The 25020-nt window shown below is 48.2% G+C and overlaps 1 protein-coding gene across 14 annotated transcripts in view; it reads left to right on the forward strand.

The window, feature by feature from the left end:
* SRRM1 (serine and arginine repetitive matrix 1) overlaps positions 1 to 11902 on the forward strand; it is a 16538-nt gene extending 4636 nt beyond the window's left edge. For 4 of the 14 annotated variants that reach the window (XM_027661392.1, XM_027661390.1, XM_027661391.1 and 1 more), the window contains 13 exons: positions 346 to 546; positions 1044 to 1247; positions 1716 to 1835; positions 3367 to 3638; positions 3765 to 3845; positions 4171 to 4257; positions 4908 to 5052; positions 5297 to 5338; positions 7243 to 7347; positions 8444 to 8908; positions 9880 to 10057; positions 10488 to 10682; positions 10892 to 11902. In XM_027661392.1, the coding sequence (XP_027517193.1) occupies positions 346 to 546; positions 1044 to 1247; positions 1716 to 1835; positions 3367 to 3638; positions 3765 to 3845; positions 4171 to 4257; positions 4908 to 5052; positions 5297 to 5338; positions 7243 to 7347; positions 8444 to 8908; positions 9880 to 10057; positions 10488 to 10682; positions 10892 to 10996 (2200 nt within the window). In that variant the 3' untranslated portion in view covers positions 10997 to 11902. The remainder of the gene's footprint in view (positions 1 to 345; positions 547 to 1043; positions 1248 to 1715; positions 1836 to 3366; positions 3639 to 3764; positions 3846 to 4170; positions 4258 to 4907; positions 5053 to 5296; positions 5339 to 7242; positions 7348 to 8443; positions 8909 to 9879; positions 10058 to 10487; positions 10683 to 10891) is intronic. The other 10 variants (XM_027661380.1, XM_027661379.1, XM_027661382.1 and 7 more) reach the window with 10 other exon arrangements.
* The last annotated feature ends 13118 nt before the right edge of the window (positions 11903 to 25020 follow it).

The raw sequence follows: 25020 nt of genomic DNA on the forward strand, positions 1-25020 counted from the left end.
GAAAATTAATGGAACTTTGGAAATAGTCCCCTTAGCTGTTATAGCAGGCTGGCCTGACTTACTGCAGAACAGGAATTGCAAGTGAACTAGAGCTGCTTTGCCATGGGTGTTGTTTGCACTGGGAGCTGTTTTTAATGGGTTGTCTGTTCCAGGCTTTGTTGGTTTTGGTTTGGGGGGTTGGATTTTTTGTTTGCACCTTAATTTGTCTGTGAGTTACCAGCAGAGAATGCAGTTTTCTGTGTGTGTGTGTTGGCTGCTGTAACCAGTGCTGAGAGTCTCCCTGGTCCAGAAGAGCTTCCAGCCCTGGCTATCCCAGCGTTACTCAGTGGCTCTTCCCTTTGCCAGGCGCAAGTCCAGGTCTCCCTCCCCTCGGCGAAGGTCGTCGCCGGTGCGCAGGGAGCGGAAGCGGAGCCATTCCCGCTCCCCCCACCACCGGACCAAGAGCCGCAGTGCCACTCCTGCCCAGGAGAAGAAAGAGGCCACTCCTGAGCCAGAACCCTCCGTCAAACCAAAGGAGACCATTGTTCAAGAGGCAACTTCAAACAGGTGAGTGGGAGAACTCTGGGTGTAGAGCTGTGGATCGCCTTTGGAAAATGAAGGTTAGCTCAATGCCTCACTGGGACTTGACTTGGGGTCATGCTTCTCCCTTTGCCCTTGTAACAGCCAAAGAATTCATTTAATAATCTTCACTTAATAATCTTCTCTTAATAATCTTCATTGAATAATCTTCATGTAATATTCTTCAGTAAGATTTATTTTCCCTGTGTAGAATTCTAAGGGCAGCGTGGCTTTGCTGCCACTGTGGTTTCATTGTCCTGGTCATTATTTTCACTTCCTGACAGTATCACCTTGTCTCCCAGCACTTAGCCTGTGTGTTACCTTTTCTTCTCTTGGAATCCTTGTACCATGTTCTAACTCTTTTTACAGTTTTGGAGCATCTTGTCAGAGGATGGGCAGGAGAATGTTTGTTGTAGGGGAATATCTGGATACTCTCTGGGCTATGGTTTGTATGTGCTTATAAATAAAATATTTATTTTTAACAGTGATATCCCAAAAGCTCCTAAACCTGAACCTCCTGTACCAGAGACTAAGGAAACTTCACCAGAACGTAATTCAAAGAAGGAGAGAGAGAAGGAGAAAGAGAAGACTCGTCAAAGATCCCCAACTCGGTCCAAGTCAAGGTCAAGATCTCGATCCCGTTCTCCGTCTCATTCTCGACCCAGAAGGCGTCATAGATCACGGTCAAGGTAGGACTTCAAGTGACTGTGAAGGTTGAGAATGAATATTTTCTGCTGAAGGGGCCACTTATTGTTCTTGGTTAGTGATGTTTGTAGAGGTGTTGAGCTGTGGATGTTTTAGGCTGAATGAGAAAGATGCATTTGATGCGTAAACATGTTTGGGAGTGTTTTCTTTCTATCAGTTAATGAGAAGCTGCTCACAGTGACCAACACTGGCTGGAGAAGGAATTGGGCTACTTAATACTGAATATGGCATTTGATAGATAATGGGAATTGTGTAGCCTTTCTTTAGGAGACGGGTTTGTTGCTGAAGATGTTGTAAAATACTTGTGTGTGAATGTACACTTTGCACCTAACTGCTGCCTTAATATGATGCACTTGGAGAAAAGCAACTCAACACTTGGTGCCCTGAGGATAAATTTCCTCCAGTCTGTGAATTAGGTAGTTGCTTTTCATTGGAATTTCTGATCATGACAGGTCTTACTCCCCTAGAAGGCGACCGAGCCCGCGCCGACGGCCGTCCCCGCGGAGGAGGAGCCCACCCAGGCGAATGCCTCCCCCACCCAGGCACAGAAGAAGCAGGTCCCCCGTGAGGAGGTAAGATTCCTGCTTTTTGAGACAACTGACAAGTGTTAAACTTGGAAAGCTTGAAGGGAACACTAGTTGTGAGGAGGAAGTGTTAACAGAATGGCCTGGTTCATCTCACCTTCGTGCTGTCAGGTGTAGGATTAGAGGGACGGGAACGCTGCAGGGTCACATTTCCTAAGTGTGTGGTGGGGGAACACAACTGGAGCTGTGAAATGATTTCTTCTGACTGAGGTGGAGTTCTCATCACTATTCTTTTTGAAAAGTGGCAAGTTCAGAACTGTTACTTCTTCAAATGGCTCTGGGTAGCTCCCAGCATAGATTGACATGACATCTCTTAAGACTTTTTTACTTGAGTCTTAATATTTTCTTCCCCCTGCCTGGGGAAAAAAATGAGAACAAGTAACTGGATTTTAGTCTTAGAAGTTTTTTTTAATTGCGACTTAAATTTTCATCACATAAAATTGAAACCAAAATCAGATTTGGACTTGAAATGTGTTTCTTCTTCATATTATTTTACTTAAAAAACCTTCAAGGTCTGCTCTCTGGTGTTGGAAGTTACAGTTTTGACAGCATAAGCAGTCGTTCCAGTAGCAAAGCTCTCAGTTGCCTTGCAGAGTAAATTATGTGGTTGTGGCAATGGCAAAACAGACATTTGTCTTCATGGGGAGAGAACAGATTCTTATCCTCCTCATAGGAAGAGAATTAAAGTGATGCTTCCTGTGTGCAGCAGTTGTTCTTTTCGAGGAAGGAACACTTCTTCCTTTTTGTGACAAGGTGTGACTATTTCCTGAGTTTGTCAATATGTTCATTTCACACAGTTACTGGGAAAACTGTGAACAGTATCAAACATGTATGTTGCAAGATGTACAAGAGCTCCCTTTCAGCAAATGTTTATCTCACTCAAGGTAGGGTTTCTTTTTTCCAGGTTCTCAGGAATTCTGCAGCCAAAGGTGGATTCTGCAGGTACACAATTGCAACAGAACTTGCCACAAATTTTGCCGCAGAATTCTGAGGCCCTACCTTTTAAAATTTGCAAAGTAAAGATGAAAGACTGAAACATCAGGATGGATAGATTTGATTCTGAATTGTTAAGTCCTTAAGTTGTCTGAGATTTTTACCTCCTGGTATTAAGCCATTTCAGTGTACTTGCACACTAAACTCTTATACAGATCTGTCCTGAAGATCGTTAAATCACACGTGCTAACACAGAGAATTCTCTTAACCATCCAAAAGTTAGAGAGCCCAAACAAAACTAATTGTTCCCAGGGGAGAAGCTTAGTGGTAGCCTGTAGATTGACAGAAAGCCAGCGAAGGTGACACTAACAATTTTTAGCTCACTATGTAGTTTAAGAATAACTACGAAAGATTGGTTGTTATTCTCCTCTTCTACCAACCAAGTGTTGAAGGCTGCCCACCGTGTTTTGGAAGTGCTGTTGTCTGTGGCTCAATGTCTGTGCTTGCAAACAACTGCAGTTCTGTGTTCGTGCTGCAATGCCCCCAGTCTGTCTGCCCGGGCTCTAACGTGGCCTTGGATTTGCAGGAGAAGACGCTCCTCGGCCTCCTTATCGGGCAGCAGCTCTTCCTCCTCCTCCTCGCGCTCCCGGTCTCCGCCAAAGAAGCCTCCCAAAAGAACCGTGTCCAGCCCTCCTCGGAAAACCCGCCGGCTCTCCCCTTCCACCAGCCCTCCTCGCCGGAGGCACCGGCCGTCGCCGCCCCCGAGCCCCCCGCCCAAACCCCGCCGGTCCCCGACGCCGCAGCAGTCGAACCGCGCCAGGAAGAGCCGCGGCTCCGTCTCGCCGAGCAGAGCTTCAGGTGAGGGGACGATGTTTTGTGTTCTCCTGGCTCGGCCACGTTCTGCCTTCGTGCGGTTTGCAAGGGCAGAAAAGCGTGGGAGGGTGCAATGAGTCGCAGCTGAGCGATTTGGTTCTTGTCTTGTAGCACCCAAACATAAGAGTACTGAAAAAAGAGAGTCTCCCTCGCCAGCACCAAAGCCAAGGAAGGCAGAGCTGTCGGAATCAGGTAACGGCTCTCGCTTTTCAGCCCTGCTTTTGGGTGGGGTTTTTAGTCAAAAATGCATGATAGTGAGGTGCTGAACCCAACAGTCTGGCACTGAAAGCAAGAGTTTCCAGAAGGCTAAAGATAATCACTCACACTGCCTCATTCTAGATAAGATTTCTGGGAAAAAAGCTCACCCAAAGCGTGTTCCAGCCTCAATGTTATCTTAAGATTTGGAGGGGGAAAACCCCCGTGCTTGATGATCTGCTGTACGTGACTTTGCTTCTGCCTGAGTGAGGCACATTTGTGCCTTTTGGTTTAAATGTCCTGCCCGTGTGTGTCCTTTCAGAAGAAGACAAAGGAGGTAAAATGGCTGCAGCAGATTCTGTCCAACAGAGGCGCCAGTACAGGAGGCAAAATCAACAGTCATCATCTGGTATGGAGGACAGAAATTTCCTAAAACTGGACTGTAGTTTGCTTTTGCAGGAAGTAGTTAAGCTTAAGTTCAAATGCTGATAAAAATTATCTGCTGTGCACTCTGCAGTGCTGCTGTAAACATAACTATAGATTTGCCACTCATGGTGAGGTCCCTTTAATTGTTTCTCAGGAAGAATTAAAGTTTAAAGGTTGTTATGTATCTTTTGTTAACGGGTTTGCATCTTTAAAAGTTGCACTTTTAAACTCTTAACATCACACACAAATATTGTGTGCTGTGGATTATTTTATCTGTTCTTGTTGTAGGTTACTTCCTAATATTTCTAATGTTTGGGACTCTTTTATTTTCGAGATCACTAAATTCACTTGGGCCTGGTGTAGGTTTTTGTCCACTCAATAAGTGACTGCAGTTCACCTTCTAAATTACCTGGTTAATCAAATTTTCTGGGGACAGTTGGGTTGCTGCAAGTATTTTTACCCAGCTCTGATGGGTTTATTTATCACTTGACCTCAGCCCACGTTTTTCGTCGAGCCGCTTTTAGACAGCGGCTCCTTGTTTTGCGGGAGAGGAGGTTGGGGGCTGGCATGTCAGTGACTGTGATGAGTGTAACGAGGATCACTTCCCAGAGAGTGATTCTTCTACGTTTATAGATTCTGGTTCTTCATCTTCCTCTGAAGAGGAAAGACCCAAGAGGTCCAACGTGAAGAACGGGGAGGTCGGCAGACGCCGGCGCCACTCGCACTCCCGCAGCCCCTCGCCGTCTCCACGGAAACGACAGAAGGAGTCCTCCCCTCGGTAATTCCTTCTTAACCTGAGCATAACTGACATCTTTTATTTATTTTTTTCTATTTATTGTTGTTTATCTGCTCTGCATCACAGTTAAGTCATGTCCAGCTCGCCCAATCTCGTTTCAAGATTTCATTCCTCATTTGGCGAAAATGACTCTGACCTTTCTTTGAGTGTGTTGATTTTTTTTGCCTCAGATACCTGGCAGATAGATTTGTTTTGTTCTGTTTTTTTTTTCCTCCACTGCTCTCAGGATGCAGATGGAAAAGAGGTGGCAATCACCAGTGATGAAAAGGTTGGTTAGAAATTCATCTGTTAAATAGGATTTATATCTAGAAAATCATTTAGACTGGCTGTCCTGGATAAGTACTTGTTGTCCTTTGGGTTTGCACACTCAAGGTAGTAAGGTGAGGGAAATTCAGACTGATGGGTTCCTTGATGTGTTGGGTCTGGGGCCATTTTACTGGGGAGAAAAAAAAAAGAGGAGCAACACCTGCTCTGTCTCCTTCCCTGCTCACTACTTGTTAATTCACATTAGCCTGTGACATTAATAACATTAGTGTTTCTGACATCTTACTGATACCTGAAAGCACCTGAACACTTGTGTTCTTTGGGGTTCCTCACCCCAAATACCTGGTTTGAAGGATGGCTGAGCAGTACTGGATTCCTGCTGCCACTGACTAAAACCCTCCAGGCCCGTTGCAACGAGCAAATGAGATCTTGATGTTCAGGGTCCCAGATAATTGGAGTTTTCAAAAGTCTCATTCCTCAGTTCATTAGATATTTGAAACCACTGCTAGTAGACAATTAGTAGACTAGAAGTGAACACCTCCTTTATTTTCTTTTGTGTAGGCACTACTGTCAACACTTTATTTGTGATATTGTTTTCTCTGTGTTGATCTGGGAATACAGGAAGGTGCAGGAAGCTGGGTGTTTGATGAGTTTATTAATTTGTTGTAATGACCCTTGAGCAAGCTGTAATTAAGCCCCAGCTAGAAGATACTCACAGCATACATCATGATGTAAGAGATAAGTAGGACAACTACCATTCTAATGATGGATCTTGTCAAACAATTCTGTGTAAAACAGGTTGCAATTCAAAGGGTTTGATCTGTTTTGCAACATGCTGAATTCTCCAACTGCCTATTGCATAAATGTATGTTTAATTAGGACAATTAGCAGCTTTGAAGGCTGGGGTTTTTTGGAATCATAAAAGAACATTGTATTTTGAATTTCAGTTTATGTAGATGAGCTGCTTTGCTTCATAATTGCTTTCATTTTTCCCTTATCCAGTCATTTTATCTTAATTGCTTTTTTTAAAAAGAACATTTTACCAATATTCCCCTCCTTTAAAATTCTAGGCAAGTATGTGTTGCATTAAAATTTCCCCTCCCAGAAGTCTGTTGTAAACCTGGCACAGCAGAAAATGGCTCATTTCATGAATAATTTTAATCCAGATAGCTGCAGTTTAGCAACAACTCTGATTCTTTTTTTTTTTTTCTCTCTGCATTTCAAGAAAAAACGATTTTGGATTTCAGATCCGTAGCCAGGTGGGGGTTGGTCTCTTCTCCCAGGCAACCAACAATAGGACAAGGGGACATGGGCTCAAGCTCTGCCAGGGGAGGTTTAGGTCAGATGTTAGGAAGAAATTCTTTACAGAGAGGGTTATCAGGCATTGGAATGGCCTACCCAGAGAGGTGGTGGATTCACCATCCCTGGAGGTTTTTAAAAAGAGATTGGACGTGGCCCTTAGTGCCATGATACAGTAATTGGAGTTGGATCAGGGGTTGGACTTGATGATCTTGGAGGTCTTTTCCAACCCAATCTATTCTATGATTCTATGATTCTAAAAGCTGTTTTCGGGGGTACAGTTTCACACTGTGGAGAAAATTAACTCAGCACATTATCCATCAGTTATTCCACACATTTGGAATATCTTTGGCCACAAGGTGGTGATGCATCAGGTCGTGCAGAGTGTGGAATTGTCCCTGGTGGGCTCAGAGTTGCAGCAGAACACGTGTTGTCTCACACTCTTTACAACACTTCAGTCAGTTTTTCCCCCGCGGTTCCAGTAGGGTTTCGTTTCAAACCCTGCGAACGAGGTGGTTTTGTGCAGCGAAAGCAGGGCAGAGAAGAATCTTTTGGAGGTTTGCTGGAGGTTTTCTGGAGGTTTGCTGAGCAGTGCCTTTCTCTCTGCAGCAGGAGGAGGAGGAGTCCCTCTCCACCCCCGGCGCGGCGGCGGCGCTCGCCCTCCCCGGCCCCCCCTCCCCGGCGCCGGCGCTCCCCGTCCCTGCCCCGGCGAAGGTAGGGCCCTTCCCAGGGAGGGACTCTGGGTTTGTCCCCTTCCCACTGGGACATGGGAAAAGAAATGCCCTCTCACCAGTTCCTTGCTTGCTGGGGAGAGATTGTGGGTGGTGGGTGCATGGCCTGGATGGCACTGGATGCCTGGAGCAAATCCGGAATCTCGGATCGTGGAGTGGGTTGGGTTGGGAGGGACCTTAAAGCTCATTCAGTTCCATCCCCTGCCATGAGCAGGGACACCTTCCACTATTCCAGGTTGCTCCAAGCCCTGTCCAACCTGGCCTTGAACACTTCCAGGGATGGGGCAGCCACAGCTTCTCTGGGCAACAAGTTTTAAAGGATTTTAGTTTGAATTTTTAGAAGCCGTAAAAGAGTTTCCTTTTAATTTTTAGAACTTTTAAAGGATTTTAGTTTGAATTTTTAGAGGTCTTGAAGGAGTTTCTTTTTAAATTTTTAGAAGTTTTAAAGGGTTTTAGTTTGAATTTTTAGAAGTCTTGAAGGAGTTTCCTTTTCAATTTTTAGAACTTTTAAAGGATTTTAGTTTGAATTTTTAGAAACCTTAAAAGAGTTTCCTTTTAATTTTTAGAAGTTTTAAAGGATTTTAGTTTGAATTTTTAGAAGTCTTGAAGAAGTTTCCTTTTAAATTTTTAGAACTTTTAAAGGATTTTAGTTTGAATTTTTAGAGGCCTTAAAAGAGTTTCCTTTTAAATTTTTAGAACTTTTAAAGGATTTTAGTTTGAATTTTTAGAGGCCTTAAAAGAGTTTCCTTTTAAATTTTTAGAACTTTTAAAGGATTTTAGTTTGAATTTTTAGAAACCTTAAAAGAGTTTCCTTTTAATTTTTAGAAGTTTTAAAGGATTTTAGTTTGAATTTTTAGAAGTCTTGAAGAAGTTTCCTTTTAAATTTTTAGAACTTTTAAAGGATTTTAGTTTGAATTTTTAGAGGTCTTGAAGGAGTTTCCTTTTCAATTTTTAGAACTTTCAAAGGCTTGTAGTAGAAGTTTTAAAGGATTTTAGAAGAATTCCCCTCCTGGGGTGAATTGCAGGGCTGGATTCCCAGCCCTGGGTGGCACCTGACTGTTGGTTCTCTCTCTCCGCAGGTCTCCATCCCCGCCCCCTCGCAGGCGCTCTCCCTCTCCCCGGAGATACTCCCCCCCTATCCAGAGGCGATATTCTCCATCCCCACCTCCCAAGAGAAGAACAGCTTCCCCTCCTCCCCCTCCCAAACGAAGGGCCTCCCCTTCCCCGCAGTCGAAGCGCAGAGTCTCCCACTCGCCGCCGCCGCCCAAGCAGAGGAGCTCCCCGCCCGCCAAGCGCCGTTCCCCTTCCGTGTCCTCCAAGCACAGGAAGGGATCTCCTCCCAGCAGGTCCAACCGGGAAACGCGTTCCCCACCTCAAAACAAAAGGCATTCACCCTCGCCACGGCCTCGAGCTTCCCACCCCTCTGCCAGCCCGCCGCCGCCGCGCAGGGGAGCGTCGGCGTCGCCCCAGAGGAGACAGTCCCCATCTCCCAGCTCCAGACCCATCCGCAGGGTGTCCAGGACGCCTGAACCCAAGAAGACAAAGTAAAACAATCCATCTTTGCTGCTTTGGGTTTCACAAGGGGGTTTTGTTTTGTTGTGGTGCGGCGGGAATAGCCAGGGGGGTCACGGAATCTCATGTTGGTTTGGCCTGGAGGGGACCTTAAAGATCATTCAGCTCTACCCCCGTGCATGTCCACTAGCCCAGGTTGCTCCAAGCCCTGTCCAACCTGGCCTTGGACACTTCCAGGGATGGGGCAGCCACAGCTTCCCTGGGCAACCTGTACCAGGGCCTCACCCCCCTCTTGAGTAAAGAATTTCTTCCCAGTATCCAATCTAAACCTGCCCTCTGTCAGTTTAAAACCATTCCCCCCATCCTGTCACTACTTGCCTGCATAAAAAGTCCCTCTCCCTTTTTCTTTGAGGCACTGGAATGCTGCCATGGGTTCTCTCTGAGCCTTCTCTTCTAATTGCTGGCTTTAAAGAACAGTGAACTTTATCTTTAAACCTAACTGTGGAAGGGAACCAACACTTCTCACTAGCTCATAAATAATTTTGCAGGTGGTCATCTGAGAGAAACTACTAAAATTCAAAATCTTTTTGTCCTTAGTGTGATGCTGTTCTTATGAGCACATAGTCAAAAATACGGTGCTGGCTTATGGTTTTGGGAAGAAGATGTAGCTGAGTGGAAAGCCTTGCACTCTTCATTGGGTGATCCAATAGCATTGCTGTTCTCTTGACTTTTAATGAATTAGTGATATTAGGAAGGGAGCAATCACTCCTGAGCAGCAGCAGGATTGTTTAACAGGCTCTCAGACCCTGCAGAGAGCCTGTTATCCTCTTGCATTATCCTCCTGCATCACAGACCCACAGTGCTATTGGATTGTTTGGCCTTTTGTAATGTGCCAGCAAAGCAATTAATCATCTTTTAAGTGACAGCTTGACCAAGTTATAAGCACTCTTAGGTTAGTTTTTACTTGTGTCTCATCCCTGACTGTGACTCTTCTGTTTTTCAGGGCTTCCACCCCCAGCCCCCGGCGCGTGTCCTCGTCTCGCTCGGCCTCGGGCTCACCCGAGCCAGCACCCAAAAAGCACCAAGGACCTGCATCTCCTGCTCGCTCTCGTTCTCCCTCTGCCAACTGGTCACCTGCAAAAAAGGCCAAAAGCCCAACTCAGAGCCCCTCACCTGCCAGGGTATTTGTTTGCTCATAAAGCCATGCTGGGTCATAGGGCAGGTTGTGTTCCTGAGCTGCTGAGCAGCTCTGAGGTTGTTCTCACAGCGGGGGGAAGAAAAATCCTTGGGGTGTTTTTCATAGTTAAAAACAATTTGTAACGTAAATTTTTCAAACTTGACATCTCAGAGCGTGAATATGAGTGCTATTTATATAGAAATTCTGGAAGAAATGTCCCATTTTATGAGTCTGCATGAGTTTTGTGATGTCAGGTGGAGTGGGCTTATTTGTGCTTAGTAGTCTTGCACACAAACTCAGGCTGTTCCTAGCAGGAAGAGAACAGATTGTTTGGCATCCTTACCTCAGGTGTTTCCCTGGGACACTTCCACTCTTTGCCAGAGAATTTGGAAGCCTTTGGGATGAGTTGTAATATGTTGCATTGTTCGTTACAGAATTCAGATCAAGAAGGGGGCGGCAAGAAGAAGAAGAAAAAGAAGGATAAGAAGCATAAAAAGGATAAAAAGCACAAGAAGCACAAAAAACACAAGAAGGAGAAGGCGGCCGCGGCCGCAGCAGCTGCTGCTGTGGCTGCAGCAGACACCACCTCAACACAGGAAGACCAGGAAGCAGAGACAGAACCCAAAAAGGTAGGAATTTAGTACCTGAGCTGTGCTTTGTAAGGGTCCAGTGTAAGAAGGCAGGTGGGGGTGGACGTGCACTGCACTCCTGGGGACTGACACTGGTGATTCCAGAGGGAGCCCTTGGTGTGTCAGGGGTTTCCCTTCGGGGTTTGTGGTGTTGGGAGGGCTCGGCCTGGCTCGGTTTGGGTGTTTGAATCAGGGCTTTGTCTTTGAAGGAGACAGAAAGTGAACCTGAAGACAACCTGGATGACCTAGAGAAGCACCTGCGAGAGAAGGCCCTGAGGTCCATGAGGAAGGCGCAAGTATCCCCCCCATCCTAGGCCCAGCCCTTTGATATAATGTACATTTTATTTGGTTTGTACTCAGAATTCAATTTCAAATTGCTAAATGTGTTTGAGCTTTAGAATATAACATTTGTTGTAATAATTGCTAGGTTGAGGTTCACCATGTACAAAAGGGCATGGATTTACATTACAAAAGGTGTCCACAGTGTACTAGTGACATTCTTTCATTGACAGCATAATTTCATTTAGAGTGAGACTTCTTAGAAGCAGTAGGAATTTTGTTTTGAAGGTTTGAAACATGACCGTCAATTCCCTTGTTTCTTTGAACTCCAACAAAGCCTCGAGCATAATTTGTGAGGGTCTCATTTGACTTCTTTTGTATCCACTTACATGATGCTACTAACCTTTGTGGTTTGTAAGCTTGCCCAGGAGTAAAACCACTGCAGAATTCCAAGGAAGTACATCTATATTTTAATGCTTTCTACTGTTGCCTGTATAGTCTCCATTAAAGCCAATCAAGAATAGCAATTTAGAATGGTACATAAATGAAAGCATGTTGTTTACCAGGACACTGTGGGTTTATATTGATGTTAACATGTTGATTTGGAACACTGGAATTTCATTTGTATTTTTATGTTCTTTTTTTAAAGGGCAGTTTCCATGATCAGCAGTCCCAGAAAAACAAAACAAAACAAAATAATAATAATTCCTTCAGTTCCATAAATTTTATTTGTGAGCTGTCGTTGCCCCAATTCATAAATCTTGTCTCGTTACGGTTCTTCGGAATGGTCAGAGCAACTTTCAGAGATGTGGTCTTTGAAAGTGTGAGGAACCTGAACTTTGGATATTGTCATGTTTTCACTGTTCTTTGTTTTTGTTTTTTTAACTAAAGCTATATAAAGCTTGTGGATTAAACAAAATAAATTTCTAAATTTAAACAGATGTTGGCTATTTTTATACGGGCATTTACATTTGCTAATCAGCTTTCTTTTGTACGAGGTTCATGAATACTCAGAGATGAAAAAGTATTTGATCCAGTATGCTGGCTCTGGAAAAATTGGGGCTTTTAACTGTCCTGAGGGAGCAGGAAGAGCCCTTTAATTAGTGATGCTCCTGTTGTGTTCTTGCAAAGCAAGAGTCAAACAGCCTTATCTGGTCAGCACTGATAGGATGGGGAAGCTTAAAGCAAACCAAACGTGTGCTGTGGAAATGGCCTGTCAGAGCAAGTAAAATGTTTCATGGTCCTGCAAAAAATGAACAGCAGGTTTAATTAACTTAGTGAAGGAGTTGTAGTTGTGTGAGGAATCTGTGGAATCCTGGGGGCTCACTGCCTTTCCATAATCATGGAATCACAGCGTGGTTTGGGTTGGAAGGGACCTTAAAAGTTACCCGGTTCCAACCCCCATATCATCACACTGGAAACTTGCTGGATTACTGCTGTTGAATTCTTTTAAAAACTCAAGCTGTGCTTCTGAAATCAAATCAGTTCTGAAGTCTGGGGTTCCTCTGGAAGGAGGAATGGAACATACTTTTGAATTTTTTTTTGTCCTGCATCTGAAGTAGATGTGATGTGTACAATGAAGTGTAGATATTTGATGAGTCTTTTTACTTGCCATGGTGTAGGGTTTTGAACTAAAGCAGGGCTGCTGTAGATCTTGGGTGGAAGGGGATATTTCAAAGTAGCTCCTGCACTTCCTTATGTGCTGCATCTTTGTTTCTTAGCATAAGTATCATTGTATGCTCAAGTGCTTGTAAACCTACTTCAGCAGCTTGAATGTTGAGTACCATGTTATTAAAATGTGTATAATAAATTCCAAGAAGCTTCTGGACAAAGACATTTTTAAAAGTACATTTGAGTGGATTTGGTGCTTATGAAGCCACAGACCCTGGATATGGGATGTGCTGATCCCAGGCTCCTTCAGTTGGATTTTCCCTGGGATGCTCCTGGGCAGCACAAATGACTGGGAGGCTGCAGGGCCCTGGGCTGTGCAGCTCCCAAGGGTTAATGCCTCCTCCTTTATCATCCCAATCTTGCTTCCACCTGGGTTTGGTGACCTCCCAGTGCCTTTTAATCTTAGCACTAATAGAAGTTCTTTAAATATGTTCAGTACCTGAGTCACTGCTTATCTTCCCTCACACCTATTTCCATCTCCTGCCTCCAGGACTGATAAAGGGCCTCACTGCTGGTTTTGGATGTTCCCCCACCTCTCTCCTTTGGAGCTTCTATTGTTGGTGCTCCCTCCTCTTATTTTATCTATCCATAGATGAATGGTTTAGGTTTAAAAAGAGCAATTAAATGTGCTCTTTAAGAGGAGTGTAACTTCTAAGTTGTGTTTAGCTGAATATTTTAATTCCTTCCTACTTAACCCATTCAAGTACTAACGTTGTATTTAAATACCAGCCAAGGGATAAACCAGCCTTCTCCTGAGCTCTCACTGTTCTTGCTGCTCTCAGAGCTGTTGCTTAGATGTTTTTTAGCACAGAATCTCTTCTGGGCTGATTTCCATTTGTGTCTGTACAGCAAAGCTTTGTCCTGGGAAGCTGTTGACTGACATCACCGAATTCACTCCTGATCCCCTGATTGAGATCCCATCATCCAAACCCAAACTTGTCTGATCCCTTCACCCCTCCAGCTTCTTGGTTAACCTCTTCTCTCTGTTTTTCATCCTTTTATTTGTAGCTGCTGTAGTTCAGACAGTGACTGTGCAGGTGCCTGGTGTGACGGGGTGGAAGCTGCGTGGATCTCACTTGCTCTTTTTGTGGTGGATCTGCTAGTGCTGAACGTTGGGGTTTTGACCCAGGCCATCTTCCTGAAGTGACAGGTACAGGGTTTAGAGAAGGGACTTGCTGCAGTAATTATATCTAACTGCACAAAATAGCCCCACTCAAGTTTAGTTGGCTTAAATAATTTAACTGAAAACGAGTCTGCTGGAGCAAGGAGTGAGTCATGGACAGGCCAGTCTCTGTAGCTCACACAAAAGAAAGATGTATTTGTTGTGTCAACAGGTGGGATAATGGCAGGTGTGTGTGTGTGTGTGTGTGCAAGGGTTCAAAGTTTATAGAAACTCGGTGCTGGATTATTAAATTTTTCCACTTGTGTGACTTTGGCAGTTTGCCTGGGAGTCCTGTGTGGAGCTCTCTGAGCTCCACCATTGGGTTTACATTGAAACTAAGCAGTGAATTGCCTCAGGACACAGAACTGTTCTGCTGCTGCTCTGGACAGGGCCTCGTGCTCCCTGCTGTGATCCCAGAGATAAATGCCAGCACTGAGGCAGAGTTCTGTGCTCGGAGCCAGCACTAAACCTGGCTCATCAGAGCTCCCTCGTGCTCAGCCCGCAGTGTCTGACACAAATGAGGCTCCTGAGCTGAGGTCTGGCCAGGGAGGGCTGGAGGGAGGGCCCTGGGCTGGGAGGAGCAGCTCAAACATCCCCGTGCAGTTTTGCACTCTGACTTCATTCCTCAAGCACCAAACCTCCGAATAGGTGAGCTTTGGTATAAAAAGCAGCTCTTGGAGGAGCAGCTTTCAGCAGGGCAGGGAGCTGTGTTTTGATTGAGTTTCATTTCAGCTGCTGTGTGTGGTAACTTATGATTTAGCACAGGATCATCCCATAAACCCTTGAATTGTCTGTCTAAAGTCCATTGTTGGTGTCACCAATGAATCCAGCAAAGCAGTCACTGTCCTGACAGTTCCAGTGGAATTCTGTTTCTCTGGATCAGGCCTTACTCATTCCAATAAATTACCTGGGTATTTCTTCAAGGATAATAAAAAGATTATTAAAGCTGAGCACAATGGAACAGAACAGAACAGACTTTAATCAACAGTTTGACTTTTGAACTGGTGTTGTGTGGATCCTGCCTGTCTGCCAGGGAGGGAAGATCCTCTGGAATTCTTCCTTAGCTGGGAGTGTCAGATTTTGCAATGGGACCTGGCCAACTCCCGGGGCAGGTGAGTCAGTGTTTGACACCCCAGTCTGGGTGAAGCTGGATTAGAGGGCAGGTGACTCACAGGGATGGCAGCCACGCTGTGCCATCCATGCCCGTTTGTGCCACAGGTTTGGCTGATCCCAAAAATCAGCACTGCAGGATGTTGGCTCCCAAACCAGGGCTAGGGTTGGTGCTGGAAGCACAACTCCCTCGGGTCAGGGTTGCCAGAGGTGGGGAGATGCCTGAGCCTTCAGCGCAAGGTGTTTTCATCATCAAATAACTACCTGTAGACTTCCTATTGTGGCAGATTCTGTAAGAACAGTGGGTTTGCTCCTTTGGGATCAATCCCTTGGGAATTGTGTAGTGAACACATGCCAGAACCAGTGGGGCAGGACTTGACCTTCGGGCCACGAGCCAGGACTGGGGGAGGCCGCCCAGCCCAGGACGGGGGGTCAGGAATCATTTTTAACTCGCCCATCTGTTTCCCAGGCTGGGCTGTGTGTGCTGGGATGAGCCGAGCACAGGAGGGATGTGGGGTCTGGAGCCTCCTTCCCCCCCCCAAAGGCAGGATGTGGCCACCCCACGGGTCCCCAGCGCTCACGGCGTCAACGTGGCCTTGGATGGAGCCGGAGCCGCGTGTCCTGAGCAACGGCCACGGCTGGAGAAGGGACAGGAGACAGAGCAGGGGCTGCGGCACCGACAGCGATACCGGCGCCTGACACAGCCCCCCGGAGCCAGCTCTGCTGCTGCAGTAAGGTAATAAGTCCAGGGAGCAGCAGGTGCTCATGGAGAAATGGAGAAGGAGGTTGTCCACCAGATACTGGAGAGCTCAGGTTGCTCTTTGCAGCTGCGGGAGAGGAGCGGGGCTGGTCCCTGCGTTGAGCCACGGCCGCGGCTCCGGGCAGGGTGGGCGACGCTCCGAGCGCTCGGCGTGGGAAGCTCGGGATCCTTCTGTCTCACTTGAAAGAAAACACGGAAAACGGCTGTCTTGGGAAAGCAGCTCTGGGGGGAAGGGAATTGCTGGTTCCTCCACACAAAGGCTTTGTGTTCGGTGCAGGGGCAGAGCTGCAGCTTGTGTAAATTGTTGTGGCTGCGCTGAAAGGAGCGGAGCTCTGCTGCCGGGGATGGCCCCTGGGGAGAAGGGTCAGCCCGTGGGGCCGGACTCTCCAAGCACGTGCATCACTTATCTGCTCAGCCAGAGCTTCCTTTTGGGATTTCTCCCCACCCTTGACCTGTGCTGATGCCGTGCCCTGCTCCAGATTGTCCCCAAGCTCACAAACCTCGGCTGCCTCTGTGGTGCCCCTGCCCTGACCCAGCACGTGTGGGAATGTCCATGATGGGACAACCTGGGCCTGGGCTCCAGGTGCTGCTTGGGAAGCTCATGGAACAGGGGGTGGTTGTAATCTCTCACTCAGGTTTATAAAGAATTGCCTACAAACTTCACATGAAACCGAAGCCAGCAGAACATTGGTGAGAAATGCTGATCCCTTTTATGAATAACCCCCACATGCTTCCCCTTTCCAGGAGGGAGGAAGCTCCCATTAAAAATTGATAGTCTCCCTGTCAGCTGGATTTTAATTCAGCAAGTAGATTTGACTACTGATGTGAAAAAACTACCTTTGTCACCGTGCTGATATTTTTTTAATGAGACAAGAAATGGTTTGGTGCCTTTCCAGCTTATTAAAATCTCTGTGAGTCCACAGGCACTGGCACAAGGGGATGAGGAGGGAAAATTACATTGAGTGCATGATTGGCAAAACAAAATCAAGCACTTTTTTTATTTATTTATTTTTAATCTGTTACAAGCCTGTGAACGAATCCTTCTATTATTTATGGGGGAGGATAAAGGGAGCCATCCCTGTGGCTGCAGGAGGAGGCAGACTCTGCTTTCAGTTCAACTCTTCATTCCAGATGAGGAAAGTGAACACCTCACTGTTACCCAGGGCAGAGAGAAGTGAAGGTAGTTGTGCGAAAATAGAGTAATTCGCATGTTTTGTGGGAGAACAGGGCATTACCAGGAGGGGAGGATCTCCACGGGGACAGGGCTGGTGTCAGTGGTCTGTGGGTTCCCTGGGTTACCGCAGGGTAAATCTCTCTGCTGAAAAAAAGCCTTCCACCCTCCCCAGGGGATGAGGCTGTTTCAGCCCTGCATCCCAGCAGTTAAGTCACCCCAGGGTCTCCATCCTGCACTGGATCAGCTGAGGGAGCTGCTCTCCAGTGACAAGGCTTTGCTACATCCTCACCCGAAGGGCAGCGTGTGCAGAGCACCTCGTCCCAAGGTCGGCCGCGTTGCCAGTGGGGATTTGGCCCTTCTCCAGCTGCTGCTTCCTTCCTCCCTGCCCTCAGCCCAGCACAGCAGCGTGGAGACACTGCAGCAAACGTTAATCTAATTTCCTGCTCGGTGTCCTTTCTGGGTGATCTTTGCTGGGGGAGGAGGGGGATGAGCTGGGTCTGCTGACACTGCTGTGTAAAGCCGGGCAGCTCATGGGACCAGCCCCCTCCTGCCTCAGTGTCCCCAGCATTCCCCGGTGATGTCATGAAGATTCCTGTTGATAAAATGCTTGATGAAACTCATGTGATTCACACTGTGTTCTTTTGGCAGTTTAGGAGGAGAGTTCTGCTGCAGAGAGGCTGAGGAGCAGGAACCTGCCAGTACCACTGGGCTGTGCCAGGGATACCCCAGGGCTCTGGGATGAGTTTCCTCCTGTAAAGCTTTTCCTAATGTTCCTCGAGGCACCCAATGCTGGGTCTCCCATGGGCAGATCCCAAAACTGGATGAAGTTCTGACTTGGGGAGGGAAACAGAAGGGAGAAATGAATCTTTGCAGCTGGAGGGGTAAGAGCAAGTGGCAGAAGAAATGCCCTCCTGGCCAGGCCATTCACCCCCAAAAAAGTGTGGGACAGGCCGTGCCCAGGTCCTTTGCAGCTCCCTTTGCCCCACTCGGCCTGGCTTTGGCACCAGCTCTGCTGGGACCTTACCCAGGCCCCTGAATGTCACTGTTGTGAGCCCTGCAGGTGCCCAGCTCTGACAGGGAAGGGGCCCCAGCTCCCTGGATTTTTGGGTAAAGCCAAAACGATGCTGCAGGTTGAAATTCCCAGGATGAGCCAAGGATGCCCAGTCCTGCATCCTCTGAGCCCCACACTCCCACCTGCCCTGAAGGTGAACACCTGCTCTCCAGGTTATAAAAGCTCCACTTCCCCCTGTTGTAACCCCTGGATGGAGCCAAACCTCACACAGGTTTGCTGTGCCAGAAACAGGGACTTGTCCTGCTGGGCTGAAGTTGTGCAGGTTGAATCTCCCCCTGGATCCTGCCCATGGATGCAGAGCCTGGTGGATTCCGAGGTGCTGGGTAGGTGAGCAGCACGATGCCAGGGCAGATGGTGGGCACAGGGCTGCAGGGACCTTCCTGAACAAAGCAGGGGGGTTTGCCAGGATGCTCTGGGACCCCCTGGGATGAGTCCCCCGAAACCAGCCCAATGTTCCTGGGCAGATCCCTCCATCCTCCTGGGAGAAGGGGATTTCTGCCTTCTGCTAAGAGAGGATTTGGGTTTATCCTCTGGAGCTGCACATCCTGCTATTAATGAGCAGCCAGGGTATCATTTGAATTTAAATGACATCACAGATGCAGCTCTGCTAATTGCTCATTTGCTTATCCAGGGTAAGTGGTAAATCAGTAAAGGAAACCTGAATCACAGAAAGCTCTTGTGCAGCTCATTAGGATGGGTCTAGGAAAGTGTGTTAACCCTTTCCATGGCAATGCCTCCCTGCTCCATGCATGGCTCCATTTCCATCCTGTTGCCCATCTTGCTGCAGGAATTAGCTGGGGAAATGATGCAGATCACCTAGAAATACTGGGATTCGTGGCTGGGACAGAAGTGAAGGATTTAAAAGGGGAAAATCTCAGCAGTGTTGGTGCTCAGAGAGTTGCTGTGCAGTGCCTGGGTGGGTTTGGACAGCCCTTGTCCTGGGCTGGGCTGTGGGGCAGAGGGATGGCTCCAGTCCTCTGTTATCTATCTTGGTGTTGTGCCTAAACTTTCGGCTCTAAATGGCTCTTATGGTTACCTGGTAGGAGCCTGAAGAGTGTCTTGGAGTGATCATTGCACAGAAACGCCACTGGGGTAAAGAGGTGATAATTAAAATTGCAAAATCAAATACCCAGTGATCTGAAATACCAGAATTTCAGCCTGAGCAGGTGGAGCGTGTGCTGCAGATAACCAGGAAGGTGGGAAGATTTGGGAAATCTTTGGTCCTGCCCCGCAGGATTGTTGTTCTCCCCGTCTGCAGGGCACATGTGGCTTCACCGAGGGCTGCAGCTGCTTTTTTAATGGGTGACTCAGGAGGTTTGGGCTCAGTTCTCTGTCCTGCTGTGGCCACACCGGGGCTTTGGGACGTCGTTCCCTTGTCACTGCCGTGCTGCCTCAGGCTGTGAGGTTTGGAGAAGGTGGAGGAGTTTCTGTGCCCATGTTTGGAGGGCTGGAGCGCTGGACGTGCTGCTGCAATGCAAACAGTTTTATCGAAGAGATTACTTCTAAATCCTGGTAGAACTGAGAAATCTTGGCTTCTTGTCCTGATCATGTTTCCTTTTCTTTCTCGGGTCCTTTGAAAAAAAAAAAAAAATCTGGCTCCTTCCCCTGTGACTCAGATAGGAGGAGATAAACCCCTCATTGATCATGTCCCTGCTTGAGTCAGATCAGCGCTTACGCCACCAGTCCGGAGCAGGTTGGCTCAGGGAGGGGTGTTCACTTTGTTCCCTCTGATGAACATAATTCATCTTAGACGTGGACTTTGCCCAAAGAACCACCTGGAAAGCTCCAGGGAGTTGGGATCCCTCCTTGGTGGTGCACAGCTTGGGCACGAGGCCCCTCGGTGGAGGTGTGGGGCTGAGCTGGGGGAGCAGCAGCCTGGGAGGGACTCGTGTTTCTGCAGGAGTAATTCCACATTCCCACTCCAGGATCACGCCTGGTGCTCCCTGAGCCCTGGTCCATGGGCTTTGCCTGGGATTTAAAGCCTCCCTTGCAGGGCTCCAATAATCCCGCTGTCCTGAGGCAATAAAAAGACAGTTAAAAAGCCCCATCAGTGTCTTGCTGCCTGCCAGGCCTCGAGGGGCAAACGCACCCAGGGAGGTAATTTGGGACCTGCAGTGGTTCTCAGAGCTGCCTAATCTGCAGAGGGATTTAGTGGGCGCTTGTCTGATGTTGGAGGCTCAGTGCTGGGAGCAGCCAGAGCCCGGGGAAAAGATGGGAGAGGCGGCTGCTGGAACAGCATCACACCCCAAAGGGCTTCTGTGCCCACGGCAGGAGGGTGTTCACCCGGTGCCACGCTCAGGTCTGAGGCTCAGAGCAGGGGGAGGAGGAGGGCAGGGAGGTTTTCCTTACCTGGGGCAGGACACAAGTGACAGGGACTCATCTTCACCTGAGCTGTTGGCTTTGTTCTCTCCTTCCTCTTGCTGGTGTGAGGTAGCACCACACACCCTCACCAGCTGCCCGTGTTTGGGAGCCCCTCAGGAGCAGAAAGCAGCCCCCTCCTCTCCTCAGAGGCTTCTGCCACGCTTGAAGCTTTGCTGGGGAGCCAAGAACGTGAGCAGTGAGAAGAAAACGTGGTTGGTATTTCTGAAGGTGAGAGTCTTGCCATAAATTGGGATGGATTATCAGGTGCCTACACTGATGGAATCTGAGAATCATGGAACGGTTTGGGATGGAAGGGACCTTGAAGCCCATCTCATTCTGACCCCCTGCCATGGGCAGGGACACCTTCCACCCGACCAGGTCGCTCAGAGCCCCATCCTTGGACACTTCCAGGGATGGGGCAGCCACGGTTTCTCTGGGCAACCTGTGGCAGGGCCTCCCCACCCTCACAGGGGAGAATTTTTTCCTGATATCCATGGGTTTGGATCAAGCCAGTCCGGGGATAAAGAGATTTGGGTGTTGGATTTGGGGGTTTGTGTTGGGTTTTTTTGTCTCTGATATTGCCCTGCACCCCGCAGAGATGATACACTGTCTCAGTGTCACTCCTGTAATTGGAGTGATCCCCTGCAGATCCATTTATGGGGGATGAAAGCTGGGAAGGAGCTGGTGCTTCCCCTGCCTGTGCACTCACAAAGGAACCCCAGGACACAGAGGTTGTGCTGCCTTTGCACCCTGGGGTCGGACAGAACCTGCAGACCATCAAACCCCCACATCAAACAGCGTCTCCTCCACTGAAGCTTCGTGACAGAAGCCAGTCCACGGTGTTGAAACCCAGCTGGGATCTAAAGGACCAAGTTCATTAGGGCTCCCAGCAACTTCCAGGCTTTTCAGATGGTGGAAATTCAGCAGGAAACCTCGGTGGTGGCGTCTGATTTCTGTACTTCAGGGTGGTGTGGCTGATTTAACCACTTAATGAACCAGAGCCAGGCAAGCCTGGCATTGTCATTTTGGGAGAAGCAGGTTGTGTAGGGTTTTTTTCTAAGCAAAATCACCTTATCAGTCCAAGTGTTTGAATCACCTGGAGACAAACCTTAAAAGAAAACAGCCAATACCTTAATTTATTTACTTTCAGGCAACTTCTATACATAAAGGTGTGGAAACAGAGATTTTAATCAGGCACAGGAAACTTTTTTTTTCTTTTTTTTTTTCCCCAAATAACTTTTCAAACCAGAACTGCACTGGATTTTGGGTTTTTCTTGAAGGAACTTCTTGTTCATGTGCATCTGCACAGTGATGCAGGGACACCTTCCACCTGACCAGGTCGCTCAGGGCCCCATCCTTGGACACTTCCAGGGATGGGGCAACCACAGTTTCTCTGGGTAACCTGTGCCAGGGCCTCCCCACCCTCACAGGGGAGAATATTTTCCTATTTTGGGGATGTGTCCCAGGGAGGTTTCCCAGCACCCAGACTCGGCTCCCAGCTCCCTTCACAGCAGCTGAGGCTCCAGCTCTGCCTCTTGGTCCTTTCCAGGTCGCTTTTTACGAAAGGGAGAAGCCAAAACCTTTGTTTGCTGGTGCTCACAGCGGAGAACAGGCCGGTATCTGGATTTGGAAAGTAGGGCAGTGAGAATCCCCGGCGAGGCGAGCAGAGCCTGGCAACAGCCTCCTGCTGAAAGGGCAGAGTCGGGCACTCAGTCCCTCCCGTTGTCTGGGTGGCCCTGAGAGAGCCAAGTTCCCTTTGCCCCTCCTTGGATGCCACCTCCAAACACAGGGAGGTGACGGGCAGTGAAACTTCCCCGGGGTTCCAGCGGCACTGAAGGGAGCGAGGTGAAAGCTCTGCCTGTGTCAGCGTTCCCACAAACCTGCCCCCACGGTGCCTCCGTGGAGAGGACCCAAGGCAGCAGACCCAAACCTACAGACAATGCCTGCTTTGTCCACCTCCCTTCTCCTCGGGCGCCGTGAGATGCTGAGTCCAAACATTTAACCACAAAATGCATTAATTACCATCCAGCTCCCCGGGGTAAGGCCCATATGCCAGTAACCAGGGAAAGGGGGAAAAAAAAAAAGGCATGGAAAGTACATTGATTGTTAAATGACTCCGACTGCAATTACTGCCACTAAAAGTTCTTGATGAACATTTCCTAGAAACATTCAGTTCTCCAGTCCCTGTGCTTGGAGCGGCGTTGACTTGGACCGTGCGAAAGAGGAGCGACCCAGAAATTGTGGGATGAAGTCAACTTCCCACATAATGGCATGGGATGTGTCCTCTGCTCCTGTAATTCTGCCTCAACCCACAGCAGAGAGCTGTTTTCCACGGGTTTTTTTCACCCGTGGCAGATGTCAGCTCCCATGGAACATGGTGTGTCCTCAGCTGCTCACTCCAGCTCCTGAGCCCGCAGCTAATGCTGGAGTTTGGCATCTGCCCCGGATGGAAATGAGCTATCCAGGGACAGCTGCTTGGGAATTACAGCAAACTGCAAACAGTCTGACACCAGCAGAAGTTTGATTTCCCCCGCGCTGCCTGTAAATCTGGCAGGCTCACACCTCCCCAGCAGCTCCAAACCCAAACTCTGCTCAGGGCAGGGTAAGAAAACAAGAAGGAGCAATGACAGAGTGGCCCAGGTGGCAGGTGATGGATGGAGCCGAAATCCCGCTCGGTGCCTGGATGGGGGAAGGAAATGGGAGCTCGTGGAGTTGCTCTGCTAAGGGTGCACCCCCTCAGCAGAGCCTCTGGGACACTGGGACACTGGGACACGCTGTCCCCGGGCCTGCGGTCGCTGCCCTTCCGCTGGAAGTCTCCAGGGAAGGACTTTGCAGCATCCCAGCCCAGGATCCCAAATTAGCATTGGAATGAGAGTGCTGGTATTTTTAAACCGGGGTGTGTCATTCCTGCCTTTCTCTTAATAGGTGTCCGTGGGCAGGTTCTTCTCAGAGCCTCATCCAGCGCTGCTTTAAGGAGCTCTGATGAACCCCAGAGTCAGGACAGGCTCTCACTTCCAGCTGGCACAGGATGGGCTGTGCCTTTCCAAACTTCCTCAGCACCTTTCTTCTCAAAGCTCTTTCATTATGCTTAAAAGCCAGGATGTTCATACTGTGTTCTCACTGACCTGTGTGCTGAGCTCCTCCAGTGCCTGAAAAACTCCCTCTAGAAATGAAATCCCATTTTTGAGCCCCCGGGGTCAATGTGGCAGCGAATTCCACCCATGGAACAGCGAGGGCCAGGGCAGGAGAACGCCTGCTTTGATATCTTTAACATCTGATGCCTCCACTTTCAAAAGCACTTGGAAAGTTTGAGATGGAAAATCGCTGCAGAAAGGCCAAAAGTGCTGGAGAAGCGAAACAATAATATATTGTTTTGCTGCTCTGCCAAATGGAAATGAACCTCCTCGATGCAGCATGAAATAATATCGAGGGAGTGACCCACTGAGCACAGGTAGGGGGCCAGAATTGCTTTGTTCCTACTCCCTGGCTTGGTGCAAATTTAGCTTTGAGTAAGTCACTTAACTTTCCTGACTCATTCCTCACCGCTGTCAAGGTGGGTGATACTCATTCCCCTGTGGGTTGTTAGGAGGACTGGTGGTTTGTTATGTAAAGCTTGGACAAATTAAGTCTAAGTGTTATCAAAAGAAAAAAAAAAATAAACCTTCTAGAATAGCATAAGCAGTGATTACTGACCTGGGAAAGAATTGAGAGCTTTCAGTGTTCAGAACTGTTCTGGGCATCGTTAGGGGTTTCCTTTGAATGAGGACTGTGAGGGGTTTGATAGGTGGCAGCTAGAAACCAGGCAAATGTCATCTAAAAGTGAAATAATTGAAAAGGTATTAAACAAGAGCCAAGGCTGGTGCAGCTGGGTATAAACGAAATAAGCTATTAGCTGCTCTGCAAGAGAACAGCATGGGAACCCTTTTGTTAGAGGAGAAATGCAGCGGTGGTGAGGGAAAAACAGCCCTGGCAGCTCCTTTGTAGGGCTGGTGAAACATAAAAAGGCCCCGAGCGCCTCACAGACCTCAAATTTGTTGCTCTACACCCACCTTTATGGGCGCCGTGGGAGAGCTGTTTCTTTGTGCTGAACCACTGCCTTTTCACGGGGAGGTGGGTCTGTGCTCGGGGGAGGCTTTGAGAGGGTTTAAACTTTTACAAAAGCCTGTGATTTTAAAACTTTTGGTGGAGGAGGAGGGCGAAGCAGAGAGGAAGGCTGTGGTGAGGAGTACCCGGCTCAGTGTTCCTTATCCTGGAAAAAGGACTCAGCTCCTGCCTTTCCCACCAGACAGAGGGTACAGCTTTCCCTGCCACGTGCTGCAATGGCCTCGCAATAAAAGCCCCTCGTTAAACCAGTTCCTGAGGCTGCTGGGGGCATTTGGCCCAGCTGGTGCAAATTTCTTAGCCTGCCATGCAGCCACGTGAATGGAAAGCCCAAGATTGATGGATGAATGGACTGAATGTTTCTGTGACAATCCCATTTAAGGAAAATTTTTTTCCCTCCCTTCCACCCCACCCACGTTCCAAGGAAGGTGGGGGTGCCCTTTGTGGTACAGGCTGCAATTAATTAATGGTCAATTATGGAGGGAGGTTCCTGGCACGGTCCTGTCGTGCTCCCACATCGCTTTGGTTACAGTGACACGCTGATTTCCAGCTTAGACTGTCCCACCCCGTGAATCAGCGAGATTCCTTGGACTCTGTGAAACAAACAGAAACGAATATTCCACTGGCTCCTGGGGAGCCGGGGCTGTA

The sequence above is a fragment of the Corapipo altera genome, unplaced genomic scaffold, assembly GCF_003945725.1.
Source record: "Corapipo altera isolate COAL_440 unplaced genomic scaffold, ASM394572v1 201, whole genome shotgun sequence".
NCBI lineage: Eukaryota > Metazoa > Chordata > Aves > Passeriformes > Pipridae > Corapipo > Corapipo altera.